The following is an 18,800-nucleotide window of genomic DNA, read 5'->3' as shown; positions in this document are numbered from 1 at the left end:
AGGTATTGGCTGGAAATTGACTAACACCTGGGATAACCTCGTCGAGAATAATCTGAGACGTCATTGCTATATCATTCCAGGGCTTGGAACAACGAGACCCTCGCCCGCGTGACCGCTCCCGAGCTGTCTTCTGACGTGGCGGGCGCTGCACGACTGCTGGCCAGACACCAGGACCTCGCCGCTGAGATACACGCCAAGGATGAGAGCTTCCAGACCTTCTATGACGACGGTCAGAACAGATATATAACTTGACCTGTGTAGTGTTTCACAAACGATATTGTATAGTTTTTAACCGACTCCGAAAAAGGACGGAGGCTATCAAATCGTCTGCACTGTATTAACGTTTGTCACTTCATAAGTTTGACTGGATGGAGCGATTTTAATATATTTTTATTCTATGCTAAATAAAGAGAAAAACTAATTTTTATATTTTGAAAATTATATATAACATTATTAATTAGATTTCTTCTCATATCCAGGCGAGAAGTTGGTCCGCGAGGGTCACTTTATGTCCCAGGAGGTGGAGACGAGGATGTCGTCTCTGAGGGCTCGTAGGGCTGCGCTGGACCACGCCTGGAGCGCCCGGAACAGGATATACGAGCACCACCTGGACGCACTCATGTTCTTAAGGGACGCTGATGCGCTGGACCGCTGGATATCTTCCAGGTCTTTGTGGAATCTTATACATCATTGTTACGAACATCCCCATAAACTTCTGGATTTATTAATCACCTTGAATATTATTCTCGATACAGGAGCTGTTGTCGGAAGCCCTAATATTCTTAAGGCTCATATATATATACATATCAGTTAACAATGATTAATAACAGTATTACCATAAATTTAACCTTATTTCGTCTCGTTTGATTCCACATCCGCAGAGTGCCTCTCGTCCGTGATGGAAAATATGGTGAAAGCCTGGCGCAGACGGAGGAGCTGATCAACAGGCACCGAGACTTGGAGGAGACCATCGACGCGCAGAAGGAGAAGTTCCTCGCACTCAAACGGATCACGCTGGTGAGTAGGGCCCCTTGTTGGGGGGGCCTCGAGCGTATAGGGGCCTTGATAGAATAATAATAAGTATTGTTGCCAAAAGAATTGCATTTTTTTAACATATTTAATGTTACACGTATTATATGAGTATAATTAAGTACTTCTGGTAAATAAAAACATTTTTTTGATTATTTGACACTTAGTAATCTCGTAATGCTTTACGGTAAAGCATATAGTTCACGGAATAAGCGAATTCAAACTAACTAACTCTGTCTTTACTGTATTGCTATAGGAAGGATATGAAATAAAGTCCGTATTCTCATTCAGGAGGCCCCTTCATATAAATTTGAGGGGGCCTTTACCAATAGTGATGAACATTATACGCATATGCATGTATGGTTGACTCCAGATCGAGAAAGCCTTTAAAGATCAGAAGAATGAAGAGGAGGCTGCCCGCAAGCAACACCTGGAGAGACAAGAGGCTGAGAGGATGCAGCTGGTGCGGAAGAGAGAGATGGAGAGGATCGCGGAGGAGCGGCGGAGGGAGACAGAGGAGCAGAGAGGAACTGCTGTACAGGTGAGGGCTGGTGGTGAAAGAAGTCTACCAGATATTCACTCAGCTATCTGACCCACCACACGCCGTACCTTGTTATGTCCTTGAACTGTATAGATGAATTATATCAATAAAAATTCAAACAAAGATGGAACGACAGGGTTCATCGACCCGAGCTGATATATATATATATATCATTATACTTCCGTCCCGTCAGGTGGAGCGTCAGTTATCCAGCTCCGGTATGAACAGCAGCCTGGCTGGCTCCGTGGAGGAGACCCTCAGCCCCGCGCCGCAGTTCGACCGCCTCCCGAAACCGGATGTTCACGTCAAGAGAGCTGAGAGCATGAGCGTGAGTGACACACACGGATCTTTCGTCACTGTTAACATAAGTGTCTCAATTATTACATCATCATCACCAGGTGGTGAAGACTCCTAAACGGACACCGTCGTTCACGACGCGCAGGCGGACCCAGAGCTTCAGGCGGCACCGGAAACACGATGACCTGCCTCCGGTCGAAATAGAAGGTAGTTACAGATATTATATATATATATATATATATATGTGTGTGTGTGTGTGTGTGTGTGTGTGTGTGTGTGTGTGTGTGTGTGTGTGTGTGTGTGTGTGTGTGTGTGTGTGTGTGTGTGGTGTGTGTGTGTGTGTGTGTGTGTGTGTGTGTGTGTGTGTGTGTGTGTGTGTGTGTGTGTGTTGTGTGTGTGTGTGTGTGTGTGTGTGTGTGTGTGTGTGTGTGTGTGGTGTGTGTGTGTGTGTGTGTGTGTGTGTGTTGTGTGTGTGTGTGTGTGTGTGTGTGTGTGGTGTTGTGTGTGTGTGTGTGTGTGTGTGTGTGTGTGTGTGTGTGTGTGTGTGTGTGTGTGTGTGTGTGCGTGCGTGCGTGCGTGCGTGCGTGCGTGCGTGCGTGCGTGCGTGCGTGCGTGCGTGCGTGCGTGCGTGCGTGCGTGCGTGCGTGCGTGCGTGCGTGCGTGCGTGCGTGCGTGCGTGCGTGCGTGCGTGCGTGCGTGCGTGCGTGCGTGCGTGCGTGCGTGCGTGCGTGCGTGCGTGCGTGCGTGCGTGCGTGCGTGCGTGCGTGCGTGCGTGCGTGCGTGCGTGCGTGCGTGCGTGCGTGCGTGCGTGCGTGCGTGCGTGCGTGCGTGCGTGCGTGCGTGCGTGCGTGCGTGCGTGCGTGCGTGCGTGCGTGCGTGCGTGCGTGCGTGCGTGCGTGCGTGCGTGCGTGCGTGCGTGCGTGCGTGCGTGCGTGCGTGCGTGCGTGCGTGCGTGCGTGCGTGCGTGCGTGCGTGCGTGCGTGCGTGCGTGCGTGCGTGCGTGCGTGCGTGCGTGCGTGCGTGCGTGTGTGTGTGTGTGTGTGTGCGTGTGTGAGTAGTATAAATACTATAAACCTTTCAAATCTGCGTCCAGGATACTTGGAGCGCAAGCAGGAGGCGGGTTCGGGCGGCGTGAGAGCGGCCGTGAGGAGTTGGAGGTCGTACTACGCCGTGCTGTGCGGTCAACTGCTCTGCTTCTTCAGGGACCAGGAGGATTTCGCCAGCTCCAAGGCCGCGGCGCCACCTGTCGCTATACTCAATGTATGGACAGTGCCTTAATCATACACTTTATATATTGTTACTCGGATTTATAAGAAAAACAACTTAATATATGTTTTGTTGCGTCAAATAGACAAATTACAGGAATAACATTAAAATGAGGAAGCAACTTCGTCTGTTTGTTGCATTCTCACGCCGAAACCGCTGAATCGATTTTGGAGAATTTTGGTACATAGATAGATGGGAGGATGGAGAAGGACATAGAGTAAATTATATGCGGATTCCAAAATTATACGAGTGGAACCAAGTAATGGGATCCGGGTTCAGTAGTCACAGTGTTTTTTAACTATGATTGGTCTTTGATTGGTCTTCATCCTGCCCTCGACCCAGGCTCGTTGCACGCCCGCCAGCGACTACACCAAGCGGTCGCACGTGTTCCGTCTGTCGTGCGCTGATGGGGCGGAGTACCTCTTCTCCTGCGGGTCCAGGGACCTGCTAGCGGAGTGGGTCGCCAAGCTAGCCTTCCACGCAGCGCTGCCGCCCCAGCTGCAACTGACGCCCTACAACGCCGAGGAGTCACCTACAGCGGACGTGAGGAGGAGATTGCAGCAGTTAGTATACTGAATCCAGCTGTTGGGCTCGCATTTGGTCAAGTGACATTATTACTTTGTAAACATAGTAATCAAATATTAGTAAATTCAAACCAGTTTTATTACCAGGTGTTCGCATTGAATTGAATACACACATCTTCCAGCTCTTCGTTCACACACCTGTATTGATACTATCATATGAGGTTTTTAAATGTTAAACTTGAAAATATACGCATTTAACGTGATAAGGTCGCTGATCAAGTCACGTAATATTAGTAACTAATTTCCAGTACAGCTGGAAACTAAGTACCATCATAAATCACTCCTGGTATCGAGACAAGGAAGCATATGTGATTTCCAGAAGTTACATATGAAAACGGTTTCAATACAGGTCTTATCACTTGTGCACCTGGAATTTAAGGCTAGGTCCAGCCATGATTTGACACCTGGAAAGTATTGGAAACCTAAATGTGTTAAGCAACGCTTACAATGTCTTCATTAAGTATAAGCAGATTGACTATTTATATCTAAATCCTCATCACCATCCCTGTCTCCCCAGGAACGCGTCCTCGTCATCCTCGGCCGCTTCCTCGCCGGAACCCCAGCGTCACAGGACCCAGGCCGAGATACTGCAGGAACATCGCACCAGCCAGAAGGAGAGTCAGGCCGGTAGAGAAGATAACAAGAGTCGAGTCTCCGCAGACAGGCATATTGGTAAGGAGCAAAATAACTATATATATATATATATATATATATATATATACTAGTTTTTTACAGCAGCTCTGTCTTCATAGACTTTAGAATAATTTTCAATGTATATGTATATATAATATGTATGTGAGCCAATCGTCAGGGACATGGTGTCATGACTATGAAGGCATGCTGTATACTTCATAGCATTTGCTGTTCTGATGTGTGAGCTATATAATCGGAAAGTCGTATCAAAATCCGTCCAAGCGTCCTCACAAACTGTATAATTTCTACTACAGGTGATATGTATATATATAAATATATTGTTTTCATTTTCAGAGTCTACAGTGCTGCCCTCTCTGCCGCCGAGACAGCCGCCGGCAGTGGACGATACTGCAGATGTGGTGCTCAGGTGAGACGAGAGATATGACACAGTTCAGAATGAACAACTCGATAAGACAGTGTTTATAGGGCGATAGCATCATCATGCCCAGCTAGTGAGAATGCATGTCTATCTGTGTATATCTAATACACGCCACTGTTCCAGGAACTCGGACCGCGAGTCCCACTCCTGGGGCCGCTCCAGGTTCTCCAACGGCAGAGACCTCAACGCCGAGTTCATACGGTCACAGAGAGACGGTAATGACATTGACACCCACCATCACACAACATGGAGTGGCGGGTCACCGCCACACAACGTTATAGGCGTATTACATACATATACTATCACATAAAGGATTTTTAAGAGTTTCCATTATTCTTTTCATTACATATATATAATTTAATTTGTATGTCTGACGTCTGTGTCGCCTTTGTCCGTCCATTGTTGCGATGTATCGTCTGTGATGTCCCGCCATTTTTTTTTATTTATAACGAAACTCGATGAGGTTAAGTATATAATGTGTATTGAACGAACGGAGCAGCCGAGGCCCCGCCGTCGCCCCCCGGCCCGCCCGTGGTCAGGCCCCCCGCGGGGCCCGACAGACCCCCCGCGCTGCCGGAGAGAGACAGGGAGAAGGTGACCAACCTGGTGAACAACTACCAGAGGATGACGAGGAGCTACCAGGAGAGGGAAGACAGGAACTGGCAGGAACAGTACGGGGGAGACTCGGGTCAGTGGGGACACGACACACTGACAGTTACGAGGTTTTCACGGCTACACCGACAGTCGCGAACAGACAGTCGAGCCCGGGGGTGTACTACCGAATGTAGGACTCCCTCCAGCTTGTGTTGATCAACCTGGAGAGGCATGAGAAAACCTTGGACCTGTCAGCATCTGCATCAGAGCAGTGCTTGGTAGTTAGATGGTTGAGGAGACGGGTATATATGACAAGCTCCCCCGCTTCCCTCCGGAGCCTGGAGCTCAGTGCTGGTGCATCCTATAGCCGGGCTGGAAATCAGCAGATTTATTTTATTTACAGTAATACAATCTCTTCCTAACACTTTATCTTTTGTAAAGATATCCTCAAAGATAGATATATGTGAGAATATCTTTTGTTATCTTTGTATCTTAATGTACTAACACGTCTTCCCAGGGACGGCCCACTTGCTGTACGTGCTTCACAGAGTGCAGTGTATGTTCGTTTTGGACGTTATGGAACCTAAACGAGGGCTAACGGTCGTTTGACATTAACCATTGATTAATTTTAAACCGATCGTTTGTCCTTGGACTATTTCTAACACGTTTTCTGTAGACCTGCACTCTCTATTTGTCAATTTTATATTTATTTTTATATTGGCTTGGCTTTAAAATCCAGCTGCCAGCTGCCAGGTGGTAGATGGCTGTTGGTTTGAGGTGTTCGCTGTGTTCAGTGTGTTGTAGAGCTTTGTAGTGCTGGTATGAACTCTAGCCAGCTAGTGGCAGGTGGTAGGTTCCAGGTGATATAATAATATCTGGTCTTCTACAGCTTACGGAGGCAGCAGTCGACCGTCTTCAGTATCTGGAGGGTCACCAGCTCTGGACAACCGACCGGCCTCCAGGTATACACTCAGCTCCACCATAATATATATATATATATATATATATACTTGTCAGTATTTCACCAGCGTATATCATTCCAGGTCCTCGGGAGAATCAGAGCTGTCAGTCGGCGGGAAAGAGAAGAAAGACAAGAAGGGAGTGTTCGGCGGACTGTTCAGCAGGAAGAAGAGGCCGCAGAGTCACATGTAGAGGACAGAAGAGAAGATACAGACGATACAAGCATAATAAATATATACTACCATAATAATATTGTTGATAGATAACCAGCGCGACCCCGCGACGGACATGTTGAATTTACCGAGTCTATACCACGTTATCACTTAAAGCGCTGCAGCGATTGAATTGTTCGCTACCATTCGTCCTCGTACTACGTAAACACTTTTTTTTATTATTATTATTATTACTATTATATATATTTTGAATTAATCGTTCGTTTTATTTGATGCGAAAATCGGAATAAAAAGCCCCTCCCTTCTGAGGCTTGTATAATGTTACCATTTTTAAATTTATTCTTATCTTCCTGTTCACTGACGTCACGGGAAATCGATAGCGGGTCACAGGACAAGAGATGCAGGATATTACACAAAAACTGAAACATACTTATGTCCGAGCCCCGAGGAGCTTACTGTTCAGCGTCACTTCCAGTAATGTGTTACAAACCGTCTGAAGCCGGTGTTCATAGTTCACACACGAGCTGATACTCAAATGTCGCCATCACTAACAACGACGGCTCAGTGTTATGAGTCATTATAATCAGTCACAGAGATAACTAAGGATTATAGTATGTTATAGTTAGTGCGTACAGAGGGCGCCACTTGTCACACTGGCTTAAGGCATCTGATTTAAATATTAACTGGAGACTAACATTCCCTAACCGTATAAAATATTTGAAGTTAAATCCACGAGGATGTTAATACGTGTCCACCGAATGTACTAAACAGATAATGATGCAACTTCAAGGCACACAACAGCATAACTGATATATATAGATTTTAACGTCAAAAACGATGTATAATTTTAAGAGGTTAATTTTAACTTTGACTTTACTATCTGTGAACATCTATTTAATAAATAAACGGATGTAATTTGAGATAAACAATGAAACATTCAGTATTTATTCTTTATTTTCTTCACAACGACAACCTTCACAACGTTCGGTTTTCTGAACAGTTTACGTACATTCATAGTTTTGGTCGTTCCCGTCTTCGTGACACGTAAGAGGACGTATTTCTTGTTCGGTATCGACCGCTTCGCCATTGGCTTTATATTTAGATCGTTGCTCACGTCGTAGTCCGATTTGATGTCGTTCGAGTTACTTCCGGTCCATATTTTATATTTGTTATAGTATTTGGCGACTTCCGTCACGACAGTTGACCGTTTGACAACCGACTTGACGTTTAGTTCCGGCGGGAGTTTTGACAGCGGGCGACCGTTCTCGACCGTCTCCAGCAGTTCCAGGGAATCTTTTAAGTTCGTTTCTCTCGTTTTCTCCGTGGAAGTTTTTATATCTGTAACCGAAATATTTATTGTGAAAACTCGATTTTTCTATAAAAACGATTAATCTACCGAGTGAAAATTATACAAGTACGTATGTGATTATTATCGTTATTTACGTGAACATCAAGAGATGTGAAATTTACATTTTAACGACATATATATGTAATTCGCCAGTTTTTTTTAAATCACAGACTCGTTTAAAGAACTTGTGAGTGTACAGAGAGCACGCGTAAGTTATATGTATACCTGTAGGAATGTTTGTGTCGTTCTGTTTGTAGCCTGTCAACCGCGCCAGCTGGTCCAGGAACCAGGCTAATCGTAAAATGAGTTCGTTCTCCTCGCTTTGATCATCCTTGGAATCGAGATATATAATTATTAAGATAACAGTCAAAATATATATATCGGCGCAAGCAGCTTCAATGACGGATGCAACATGGAAATAACTCAAGGCTGGCATCAATTATTATAACAACTTATTGGTCGTCGTTACTATTGTTAAAAGTAAAACGAAATCAAAGAGAATAGAACTATGTTTGAATTCTGGTATAAATATGACGTCTGGACGCACGACAGCGGACTGCAGAGTTCAGCGAGTGAGGATCATAGAGAATGTGATCATGAAGAACCTTCGAGAAATACAAGAACATTTAGAAGAATTGAAGTTTCATTTTAAAATATCTGGAACGTACTGAAACGAGTGACATTAATGACTTCAGCGAGGTTGGCGTCCTGTCTTTAAAACAATGAATTCGTAATAAATCCGATATATATAAAATGCGTATTTAATCAACTCTAATACGCCACCGGCTTTTGTGGTACATTGACCTACATCCTAGAAATCGCCGGTTCATATCCTGAGTTGTGTCTACAAAGTTTTAACACAATGTTGTTTGTATTCAAATAGTTATCGAGTGAAGCGAACGGAACGCTATCCCGGCGGCTCGGGTCATTCACTCGTTCAGGGCCAGGAATTTGAAGCGATCTTATAACACGGTGATGTAAAAAATGTGGTCCTAAAATGATTATTTCCTTTGGATTTCTGTTTAATTCAAAACTTGCTACAAAAAAAAAAAAAAATCGTTCTTTTAAGACGCTCTTTATAGAACAGATATTGTGTGTTCCAACTTAAATGACCTAATCTTAGTAAAATAGGCCCATGCTGGTGAGAAAGATTTTAAATGAGAGCCACCTTATCCATCCCATTTCCTTTGTCCCTGAGCTTCTTCGTGGTCTCCAACGCCAGTTCCGACAGTCTCTGGACCAGCTTGATATCCTCGGAGGCGGAGGCGCAGGACTCCGAACTCTCTGGCATACTAGTCTGTGGGGGGCAGGGACATTACGCAAACGTCAAAACGAAGTTCTATGTCATAAAAAAATCCTTGATTAAATATTATTTTTTTGCTTTTTTTTATATTATTAAACATTTTATTGTTTACAAGCATCCAGCGAAGCGTGGTTTTCTGGAGATATATATTGTATGTGATGATATATTATTGAATATTTTTAAATTTACTTCGGAGGAGTTAGATCCGCACGCCTCCAGCATGTGTCGGTAGTCCAGGAGAGCTCCGCTGAGACCTTCAAGGTAGACGCTGCCGCTTCGGATCACGTTTGATATCTGAAACAGTTCCTTGAGTATGAACAGACCCTGTCTCGTTATATATATATATAATCCTACTGTACGTGTGTCACTGAACTCCTACATAGCTGAACCTTTTCTTTTTTCTATGTATTTGTGGGTCGCCCAATGCTTTAGATTTACATATCATCCCGGCAGATGGCTCTGCAGCCTGTATTCAGGTTTTTTAAAAGGAAAGGCGTAACGTTGTTTACTGTATGAGTCATTTTAACAGCTCTCTAATCGCAACTCCAATGTTCTTGCGGAGTCGCGGACAAAAATTAGTATATATATGATTACGTTTTAACATTGATTAAAGACTTTACTTGTCTTCTTAGTGTGTTGGTAGATGAAAAAAATTACGTTAACATGAATCACTACAAATTTTGTTCATCCTGGTCCATGTTAGACCATAGGTATAGACACACACGGAGGCTGCGAGTGAAAAGTAGTTTGGATCGACCCTCAATAAGGCTGCAGTGACTACCATGGTCCCATTCGCACGGATAAAGTTGGTGATGGACGAATTGTGACGATCATGTAGCACATTTGCTTTGATATGCAAACATTACAATAATAGTTCTTGTCCGCGACTTCGTCCGCAAAAACACCGGGGCGGGGCATGAAGAGAAATTTAAAAAATATCTCAAAGCATTACATGGATCACAACCCGCAACGACATCTATTCGGAATAGTGTGTATCCAGTGACTTCATACAAAACAATAAAATTTAGTGCTGTATTTCCTCGGGATAACATGACACTTGTATGGGGTTTTCCAATAGGGACGCTTGAACTTTGACAGCTGATTGCGGCCATGTTGTTTTAGTGACAGCTGTCAAATGCAGTGTGTTATATTCATTCCGTCCTCCCAAACCACCATGGCAGGTTACAGTGTCGAGCAGCACGTGCAAATCATAAAATTGTTTTATGAAAATGGGTCTTCAGTTCGAGCAACGTTCCGCGCACTTCGCCCGTTTTACGGTCGCGATGATCGTCCTGCCGAGTCGACAATCCGTCGATTGGTGGACAAATTCGAGTCAACCGGGTCAGTTAACAATCAGCCGGTTCCCGTGCGTCAACGTAACGCGAGATCTGCCGAGAATATCGCCGCTGTGCGCGACAGTGTCCTCGAAAACCCGCGGCAGTCAATTCCGCGTCGCGCACAGGAACTCGGCCTTTCGCAGACGACAACTTGGCGAATTTTGCGTTGTGACTTGAGCCTGCACCCGTACAAGATCCAGCTGACCCAAGAGCTCAAGGTTAATGACCATAGACAGCGCCGTGTGTTCGCTGACTGGGCATTAGAGCAGTTGGAAGTTGACGCCGATTTTGGCAAAAAAATCATCTTCAGCGACGAGGCGCATTTTTGGATGAATGGCTATGTCAACAAGCAAAATTGCCGTATTTGGGACGAGACCAATCCACACGAGGTTCACCAAGTGGCAATGCACCCGCAGAAAGTGACTGTTTGGTGCGGATTTTGGGCCGGAGGCGTGATTGGTCCGTATTTTTTCGAAAACGATAATGGTGTGGCCGTCACCGTCAATGGTGAGCGATACCGGTCGATGATAACCAACTTCTTTTGGCCTGAAATCGAGAATATGGATCTGGACAACATGTGGTTTCAACAGGACGGCGCTACGTGCCACACAGCACACGCTACGATGGAAGTTCTGCACGAGCAATTTCTGGACATGGTCATCTCGCGCGGAGGCGACGTGAACTGGCCACCGAGATCGTGCGATTTGACCCCGCTGGACTTTTTCTTGTGGGGTTTTCTTAAGTCGCAGGTCTATGCCAACAAGCCGCAAACCACCGATGCCCTCCAAGTCAACATACGCCACGCCATCGATCAAATACAGCCCGATTTGTGCGCCAGAGTCATCGAAAATTGGACCTTTCGTGTGCGCGCCACCAACCGAAGCCGTGGCGGTCATTTGAATGATGTCATATTCCATACATAATGGGGTCGATAGACCTTCCAAATAAAAAAAAAATTTCGCAAATATCTTTCCTACATGTATTTTTTTTTGCATTTCAAAGATCAAGCGCCCTTAATGGAAAACCCTATATCAAGCCACACGTGAACAGTCTTACGTCCATCTCCTAGTACTAAGCCACCTTCCTACAAAATCTCAGCCAAAGCCATACAGCATCCACGAGTGCAGAGTGACTAACACGACTTTCACATATATATAAATATATAACGGAGAGATTACCGTTTATTGACTTAATAAATAATTAATTATGGATGGTTCAGGGTGGCCAGCAAAACCACCTGCGTAGGTACTCACGCAAGTGTGGTCACACAATGTGTTGATTGGTATAAATAGAGGCGAGGGTACCGATCAAAAACATTCTCGCTCCAGCGCTTGTAACGATCGGACCTCTTCGAAATAAAGGGTTCGACAAATCGTTTACTAGGTTACCTTCAAGGGCCTGAGACCCTGACGATAATCAAGACCAAGGCATTGGTGACGTCATACTTTTTAAAAACTACGAAGGGCACACTTAATCCGATGTATATATATACAACTCTAGCAGCTGACCCTCCAATATAATATTATTTTTTTTCCTTCTCATTCCTCATAGATCGATGTAGCCATTCATGTCTATTTGTTAACTAATTTAGCAATCTCGACGCATGATATCCATAAAAACAATGGCTATCTACACTAAAGGCGAAACTGAGGGCAAAAAAAAAATCATTCGTATAGAATTACGAAAAAAAAATTTGAATCTTAAAGCATCAGTTTTTGTAAATAACGTGTGTATTTTTAATGACTATAAAATATTTTTGTTGTATTATATTTTTTGTACACATTTGAAAAAACCGCAAGTATGAGATGGGTTGTTTATTTAACCTCAATGTCGTCTTTTCGGTCTCAACACGATAATTGCTCTCTGAACTTGTCTTTTAATACTGACTAAGTACTGTACGCCTACCCTGCGAGTCTATAGAAAACCGATAGTTGTTTCAAGAAACTTCATTCAACTGATATCTTACCGTGACATCCTGTCTGCGATAAGCATAATACAATTTGGAATAAAGAGCATACATTCATTACCATTCAAAGTCGGATATCTCAGTGAGATATGGCAATATTTAAACAGAAAAAAAATTACCGATTAAAAAAATACAACTTCAAAATTGGTTTCTTTTCATAAATCCCTAAATTTTTTACGACAAACACAGGACGCCCTTGTAAAATAAAACAAATAATAAAAAGAATTACATACCTTCATTTCTCTATAACCTTGATAATCGTATCCATTGGCGTATTTGAATTTCTCCATCACATCCGGTCTCTCATCATCCCTAGCATCCTCCAAGGAGTTTTTATTCACCGGTTTCTCATCAACCGATAGTTCCATGTCCTCCCGTCTGACGGTCCACGACGCCACGTCCAAAATCACCAACGACGCAAACAACAGAGGTCCTTTTAAATTCATATTTACATAAAACGCGACTATTTATTATTATATTTTGTTTTTAGAGAATAAATTTATTTTTTTTAATTATCGCACAGTTGTTACAAAACATAAAAAAAGACTGACGATAAATTAACGAATATTAGGAAAGGAGCGGATGTATTTTTTTTTTTTCTACAATCATTAATTTCCCGCGCCATTGTTAGCGGATGGCGTTAGGTAATGTCTGAGTTACTTCAATTATACGTATTTAATTGAGGCCAATGTTGTTTGTTGTATAAGCGTAGAAAATTATAGTTATTAATATTGTAAACATTAATTTCACCTCTAAATCTAAATAAGCCTTTGATATTTCTAAATCATTACGTACTTTATACACAGCAGAATAAATGTATTACGAGTTCCATATTAAAAAGTTGTTAAGTTGATGAGTTTTTTAACAAAAATAATTTGTTACTATATGTTTAGCATTTGTTATGAGATAAGGTTCTGTTACAAAATTGCTATCAATTATTCTGTTTAGTTATCGGTTCTTCATGAGATTCCCGTGACATCATGACCGAAATATAGTCTCTTCATTATAAGCGTGTTATATCGGGGCGGGAAAAAAATGCTCGCTGCATGTGAAAACGGTGTTAATGGCAAGTAAAATATTAGACAGCACTGAATAAAAACCTTCACGAAATAACATACGATACGCGAGTTAAAGTTAATGTTATTTTATTAATAGTTTAACATTTTTTTCCTATAAACTTGGTTCATGTGTTTAGATAGACTGTTATTTTTGATGAGCTCGTAGAAATGAAAGTCGAACAAAAAAAATATAGTGTATTGTAAAAAATTATTTTTCCTGTTACATAATTGCTGTCGGCGGTCTTTGACCTCTTGTTAAGTTCCATTCAAACTTTCTCTAAGCAGTTCTTGTCTTTCTTAACTCTCAGCTCGTCCGTGTTGTGGACTTTGTCTGTGTGCTTCTTCAGCTCGTGGCTCCTGACGAACGAGGCGTGACAGTGGGGGCATTGGAACCTGAGACCTCTGTTGTGCCTCCTCTTGGCGTGCTCCGACCTCCTGGACGACGATATGAACCTCTCCCCACAATCCGGACACTCGTAGGGTCTCTCCCCCGTATGTCTTCGCCTGTGATACACGGCCGCCATCTTGGAGACCAGTTTCGCACCGCAGATGTCACACTCGAAGTTTCTAACCCTCGTATGAACCACCATGTGCTCGGCCAGACGCGCCGGCGTGTAGAACCTCTTCCCGCACCACTGGCACTGATGCGGCCTCACGTCCATGTGTATCCACATTATGTGATTCTTCAGCTGCGGCCGCGAGTGGTACGTCTTCGAGCAGTAGTCGCACGTGAATGTGGCCGGGTCGCGGACGTTTGACCTCCGGCTCCTCGGGACCGACTTCCTGTCTGGCTTCGCGTCCGGTTCGCATTTGGATCTGTGCTCTCTGTAACAGCCGCGATTGGTGAACTGCGCGCCACAGGCCCTGCAGGTCCTGACGGTGTGCATCTGCGTGTGCACCTCGAAGGAGGTCTGCCTCTGGAAGGTCCTGCCGCAGTCCGCACACGTCAAATTCCCCGGGCCGTGGCACTTCTTGAGATGCCTCTTGCATTCCTGTTCGCTTTTCAACAACGTGGGACAATCCGGACATAGAATCATATCAGTCTTGTGTATTGTTGACAAATGCTCCTTCATCTCTCTGCCCCTGACCACCATGGCCCCGCACAGCCAGCAGGCCTCCTTCTGTCCGCTGTTGCGCAAATGTAGATTCAAGTAGTAAGGACTTAGGAACGCCTTTCCGCAGTCGACACAAGTGCAGGCCGGCCCCGTTCTGGGATGTCTCGGCTTCTTCTCCACTACTAAAGGTTTCTTCTTGGTCAGACGGTTCGAGAGATGTTCCACCAGCTCCGTCTTCCCGCCGTTGAAGCTGTTCACCGCCTGCAGCGACATATTTCCCCTCAGGATGGCGTATACGGACTTATTGCATGACATTTTCGGCAACGTGTCTATGGTGTTGATGCAGTTCCTCCACAGACTGACCGAGTTCCTGGTGAATATCCGGAACTCGAAGGCCGAGATCGCCACACTGGAGCACCCGATGCAGATACCCTTGGGTACGTAAAGCTCCTCTCTCAGCTGGAACAAAGCAGATATTACTAAAACACTGAATTAAAACTATGCCTTATCTACGCTATCCATTGATTGTTGACCGCTAAGTAAGCCTATTTTAATGTAATTCATTGCGGAGCTAGATAGGATCTCGGAGAAAAATTATCGCCTATTTTAAGAAAAATTTTCGCCTAAATATTTGGCTAATTATAGCTAACTGCTGGAACGTACCTCTCTTTACTCGCTACTCTTCCTAATCGCTAGTTAACTATATTTATCAAGTGTACAGATCGATAATGTTTTTTTAGTTCGAAGGGCCTGACGAATTTGGCATCGCATTTGTCGCAGCCGTGGGCTAACTCTTTAGATCTGTGCTTCCTCTTGACGTGGTCCAACCTCCTCGAGGCCGAGAGGAACCTGTCTCCACACTCCTCGCAAACATATCGCTTCTCCCCCGAATGAATCCTCTGGTGCATCTCAAAGCCGAGAGCCGATCGCATTTTTGCACCGCAGTAACACTCGTAGACCTGTCTCTCGGTCTTGTGAACCAGCTCATGAGACCTCAAATGGTTCCTAGTGGAACACCTCTTCCCGCAAGTCTGGCAGACAAACGGCAGGACATTCAGATGTTTCTGCACTATATGTATCCTCAGCGAGGGTTTCTTGGTGTATTTGCTACCACAATCATGACATTCATAAAGGTTCTGGGTGTAGGACTTCCTTCCGGTGCATTCGCTTTTATGGTAAATATAGCACTTGCGATTCTCGAACGCTCTGTTGCAGGACGAGCAGTTAAATAATGTGTGCGAGTACATGTGAGCCGCCAGCGATCTGTCGCTGGTGAAGCCGTTCCTGCACACCTTGCATTCCAATGCGCTATCTCTGTGATAAACCTCCCTGTGTCGCCCCAAACCGCATAAGTCATTGAACAGCTGGTGACAGATGTCGCAGTAAAAAACATGTATCTGGTGTATAGTTTCCAAATGCCTAGCCAGTTTCTCCTTAAGCATCACCTCGCCACACTGAGTGCAGGCCCGCTTTGGTGTGCTTTTCAGATGTCTGTTCAGGTAGTATGGTAGAGGGAATTTTTTGCCACAATCGCGGCATTTCGTTTCACCGCTAATTTTCACGTGCTTCTTGTATCTCGGCCGGTTAGCACCTTTCCTGATGGCATTAAGTCTGGCGGCCGCCATCGCTGAATTCGTTATCCCATCATCTTTATATACAACTTCGTCTGCGTACGATATATACAAGGTTTTATGGTCGCGCGGTATCAGTGTGGCTTTGTTTATGACTTCCATGGACCTCCTCCAATGGTTGTCGGACTGTTTGCAAAGCTGCCTGAACTGATATGCTGTGAGGGCGGTTTCGGAACAATCGCAGCACAACCCTCGTGGCAGTTCCCATTCCTCCAGCACCTGAAACCACGTGACCAATCAGCCCCTCCTCTTCACATCTGTTTAGGAACTAATAATTAATGGACATCTTATTTTGGTACCAACATAACAAAATCCAATTTTCTTTCATATAAATAAGTTCATAAATTAAAGCGGATTATTATATTTTTATTAATGCGTTACGTCTCCTACACATCTTTTCTGTTCACATCGCTGAAGACTTTAAAGACACATCTCTCCTTTCTCTTTGGCAGGAATTTCACGTTTTGGTGTTTCCGGCTGTGATGCAAGAGACCACGACAGGATCCGAACTTTTCGTGGCACTCAGCGCACTCGTAATCCAAGCTTTGGTCTTCGTTGTTGTGAACAGCTACCAGGTGCTTCTTCAGTCGGTACGGAAGACGGAACCTCGCTGGACAGTATTGACAGGCGTGTTTCAACACGATGTCAGAGCTCTTGTGCGCTTTACGTATATGTTCCGATCTTCGCGAGGACGCTGAGAAAGTTTGACCGCAGAATTTGCAGGCGTACGGCCTTTCACCGGTGTGCAGGCGTATGTGCTGCGTGTAGCCCAGCCTAGTTTTAAGCACCACGCCGCAATGCTGACAGGTGAACGACCTGTCCTCCTCGTGATACTTCACGTGCTCCGACATGTGTGCCGCCGCCAGCAACTTGCCGCAATAAACACAAGGTCGGTGTGTGTTCTTCATGTGAACTATCTGGATGTGAGCAGCGACGAACTTCTTCCCAGCGAACTTCTTGCCGCAGTAGTCGCATATGCACTGCTGGTTTGCGCTCCCCCGTAGACCAACTTTGATCTTCCGCTTGCTGACTTCGTTTTTCACTTCCACGGTCACTTTGGTCTTGGTTTTGAAGGTGTCCTCTCTATTCTTGTCCAGATTGCAGCACCATTTCACGTGATGAACGTAACAGGTTTGGTTGCGGAACAGCTTGTTACAGCTCGGGCAGGTTTGAGGTCGGTGGACGGACACGTGAGCGTGGAACGCGTTCTGAGTTTGGAAGCTGCGTCCACATTCGACACACATACACGCTGTATGGAAATGTGATTTGGCCAAATGTAGCTTGTACTGGCTGTAGGAGCACAGAACTGCCGGGCACTTCTTACAATCAAATGATTCCTTGTCATGTACCTGATGCATGTGTTGGATTAATTCACTTCGGGACATGATTTTGGCACAAATATAACAAGCCCGTTGCATATCCATGGATTCTTTCAAATGGTGGCTCAACTGATGGGCATATTGGAACTGCTTGCCGCAGTTTGGGCAAGAGCAGGATATGGGAGACTCGGCCTTCTTTGGTTCAGTCAAGTGCTCATTCAATCTGTCGACTATATTCATAGTTTTGATGCAAGTGTTATCTTTGATGACAATCATTTGGCTTTTTTCTAATAATGCAAATATAGTCTTCTCTCCATCACATTGTGAGGTGAGGCCATTCAGGAGTTCCACGGTCAGTTCCCATTGGCTGGCGGCCTGCTGGCACAGGGATCGGAACTCTGCAGCACTCAGAGCACACATGAGACAGGCCGGACACACTCCAGGAGGCAGGTCCCCCTCGAGCACCACCTGCAACCAGCGCTCTAGTCAAATGGCCACTAGTTGTTCAATTCTTCCGTTTGTTTAACTTCTCTTTAAGTTAGGGTTACTATAACTTTATATTTCTTTTATTTTTTCATACATAGTACGTTCTCTTTACATATACTATTAAAGGTAATGGATTCGTTTATATTTAGGCCAAAAAGTGACAATAGATGTCACTGCATGTACATCGAGAAAGTTGTATTGAATTTATACACGCACATTATAAGACTATTACATTTCGTAATTATGTAAACTATTTCTAACTTATCATGGCTCAATTGGGCGTATTTAGCTAGAACTATAATATAAATGTGATAAAGCCGCCATTTTGCTGACAGAAACGTTAGTCCGTTCCGTTATTTGCAGAAGATTTAATTGTAAACAAAGTGCATAAACAAACCTGAACTCCGGTGACTGTTTCTAGTAATTCTGATAATGTGATGGGTTTATCTCCGTCCATCATCACCGTATCTTCTAAATGAACTTGCCCTTCGGATGTATCTCCCATACATATTCTACATCTTTGCACACCGTCGCCGCGGACTACGTGTGACACTAACGCCTTGACATCCACTTGTTTGCTCATTACGATAGCGCTGTAATAATGTTTCTCAGAGGTTTAGCGTGTTTCCGGCTTCTTTTATGTAGTTGCCTCTTGCAAATTAATAGCTAAAATATAAAAAACAGAAGTGTGTCAAACGTCATTGTCACCATTTACATCTCTTGAGGTCCAAAGACAACATTATGTTTTTACAAAGATTGATTCCTAACAGATTAATGTTTA

At 44.4% G+C, this 18,800-nt stretch overlaps 4 protein-coding genes across 9 annotated transcripts in view; 1 reads left to right on the top strand and 3 right to left on the bottom strand.

Annotated features, from left to right (window-relative positions):
• LOC116776761 (spectrin beta chain, non-erythrocytic 1) overlaps positions 1-6,772 on the top strand; it is a 59,117-nt gene extending 52,345 nt beyond the window's left edge. For 5 of the 6 annotated variants that reach the window (XM_061529019.1, XM_061529016.1, XM_061529015.1 and 2 more), the window contains 14 exons: positions 81-229; positions 480-666; positions 882-1,017; positions 1,403-1,570; positions 1,764-1,898; positions 1,969-2,074; positions 2,961-3,127; positions 3,476-3,696; positions 4,235-4,389; positions 4,705-4,777; positions 4,913-5,004; positions 5,289-5,477; positions 6,273-6,345; positions 6,427-6,772. In XM_061529019.1, coding sequence (XP_061385003.1) covers positions 81-229; positions 480-666; positions 882-1,017; positions 1,403-1,570; positions 1,764-1,898; positions 1,969-2,074; positions 2,961-3,127; positions 3,476-3,696; positions 4,235-4,389; positions 4,705-4,777; positions 4,913-5,004; positions 5,289-5,477; positions 6,273-6,345; positions 6,427-6,535 — 1,960 coding nt within the window. In that variant the 3' untranslated portion in view covers positions 6,536-6,772. The remainder of the gene's footprint in view (positions 1-80; positions 230-479; positions 667-881; positions 1,018-1,402; positions 1,571-1,763; positions 1,899-1,968; positions 2,075-2,960; positions 3,128-3,475; positions 3,697-4,234; positions 4,390-4,704; positions 4,778-4,912; positions 5,005-5,288; positions 5,478-6,272; positions 6,346-6,426) is intronic. The other variant, XM_061529020.1, reaches the window with a different exon arrangement.
• Positions 6,773-7,452: 680 nt separating this feature from the next.
• On the bottom strand, positions 7,453-13,056 carry LOC116776866 (uncharacterized). The gene is made up of 5 exons (XM_032670143.2): positions 12,704-13,056; positions 9,357-9,461; positions 9,033-9,161; positions 8,090-8,195; positions 7,453-7,854 (listed from the first exon to the last, which is right to left on the bottom strand). Exons 1-5 carry the CDS (start codon positions 12,914-12,916, stop codon positions 7,454-7,456), a joined length of 954 nt encoding a protein of 317 aa, XP_032526034.2. The 5' UTR covers positions 12,917-13,056; the 3' UTR covers position 7,453.
• A 653-nt stretch (positions 13,057-13,709) lies between these two features.
• On the bottom strand, positions 13,710-18,739 carry LOC116776867 (zinc finger protein 26-like). Its single transcript, XM_061528910.1, has 4 exons — positions 18,417-18,739; positions 16,604-18,001; positions 15,339-16,433; positions 13,710-15,042 (listed from the first exon to the last, which is right to left on the bottom strand). Exons 1-4 carry the CDS (start codon positions 18,600-18,602, stop codon positions 13,795-13,797), a joined length of 3,927 nt encoding a protein of 1,308 aa, XP_061384894.1. The 5' UTR covers positions 18,603-18,739; the 3' UTR covers positions 13,710-13,794.
• Positions 15,247-16,589, bottom strand: LOC133320458 (zinc finger protein 569-like). Its single transcript, XM_061528997.1, has one exon. The coding sequence runs from the start codon at positions 16,314-16,316 to the stop codon at positions 15,276-15,278; it is 1,041 nt and encodes a 346-aa protein (XP_061384981.1). The 5' UTR covers positions 16,317-16,589; the 3' UTR covers positions 15,247-15,275.
• Positions 18,740-18,800: the final 61 nt, after the last annotated feature.

The sequence above is a fragment of the Danaus plexippus genome (genome assembly GCF_018135715.1).
Source record: "Danaus plexippus chromosome 29 unlocalized genomic scaffold, MEX_DaPlex mxdp_36, whole genome shotgun sequence".
NCBI lineage: Eukaryota > Metazoa > Arthropoda > Insecta > Lepidoptera > Nymphalidae > Danaus > Danaus plexippus.
This window is presented reverse-complemented; position numbering and strand designations above follow the sequence as displayed.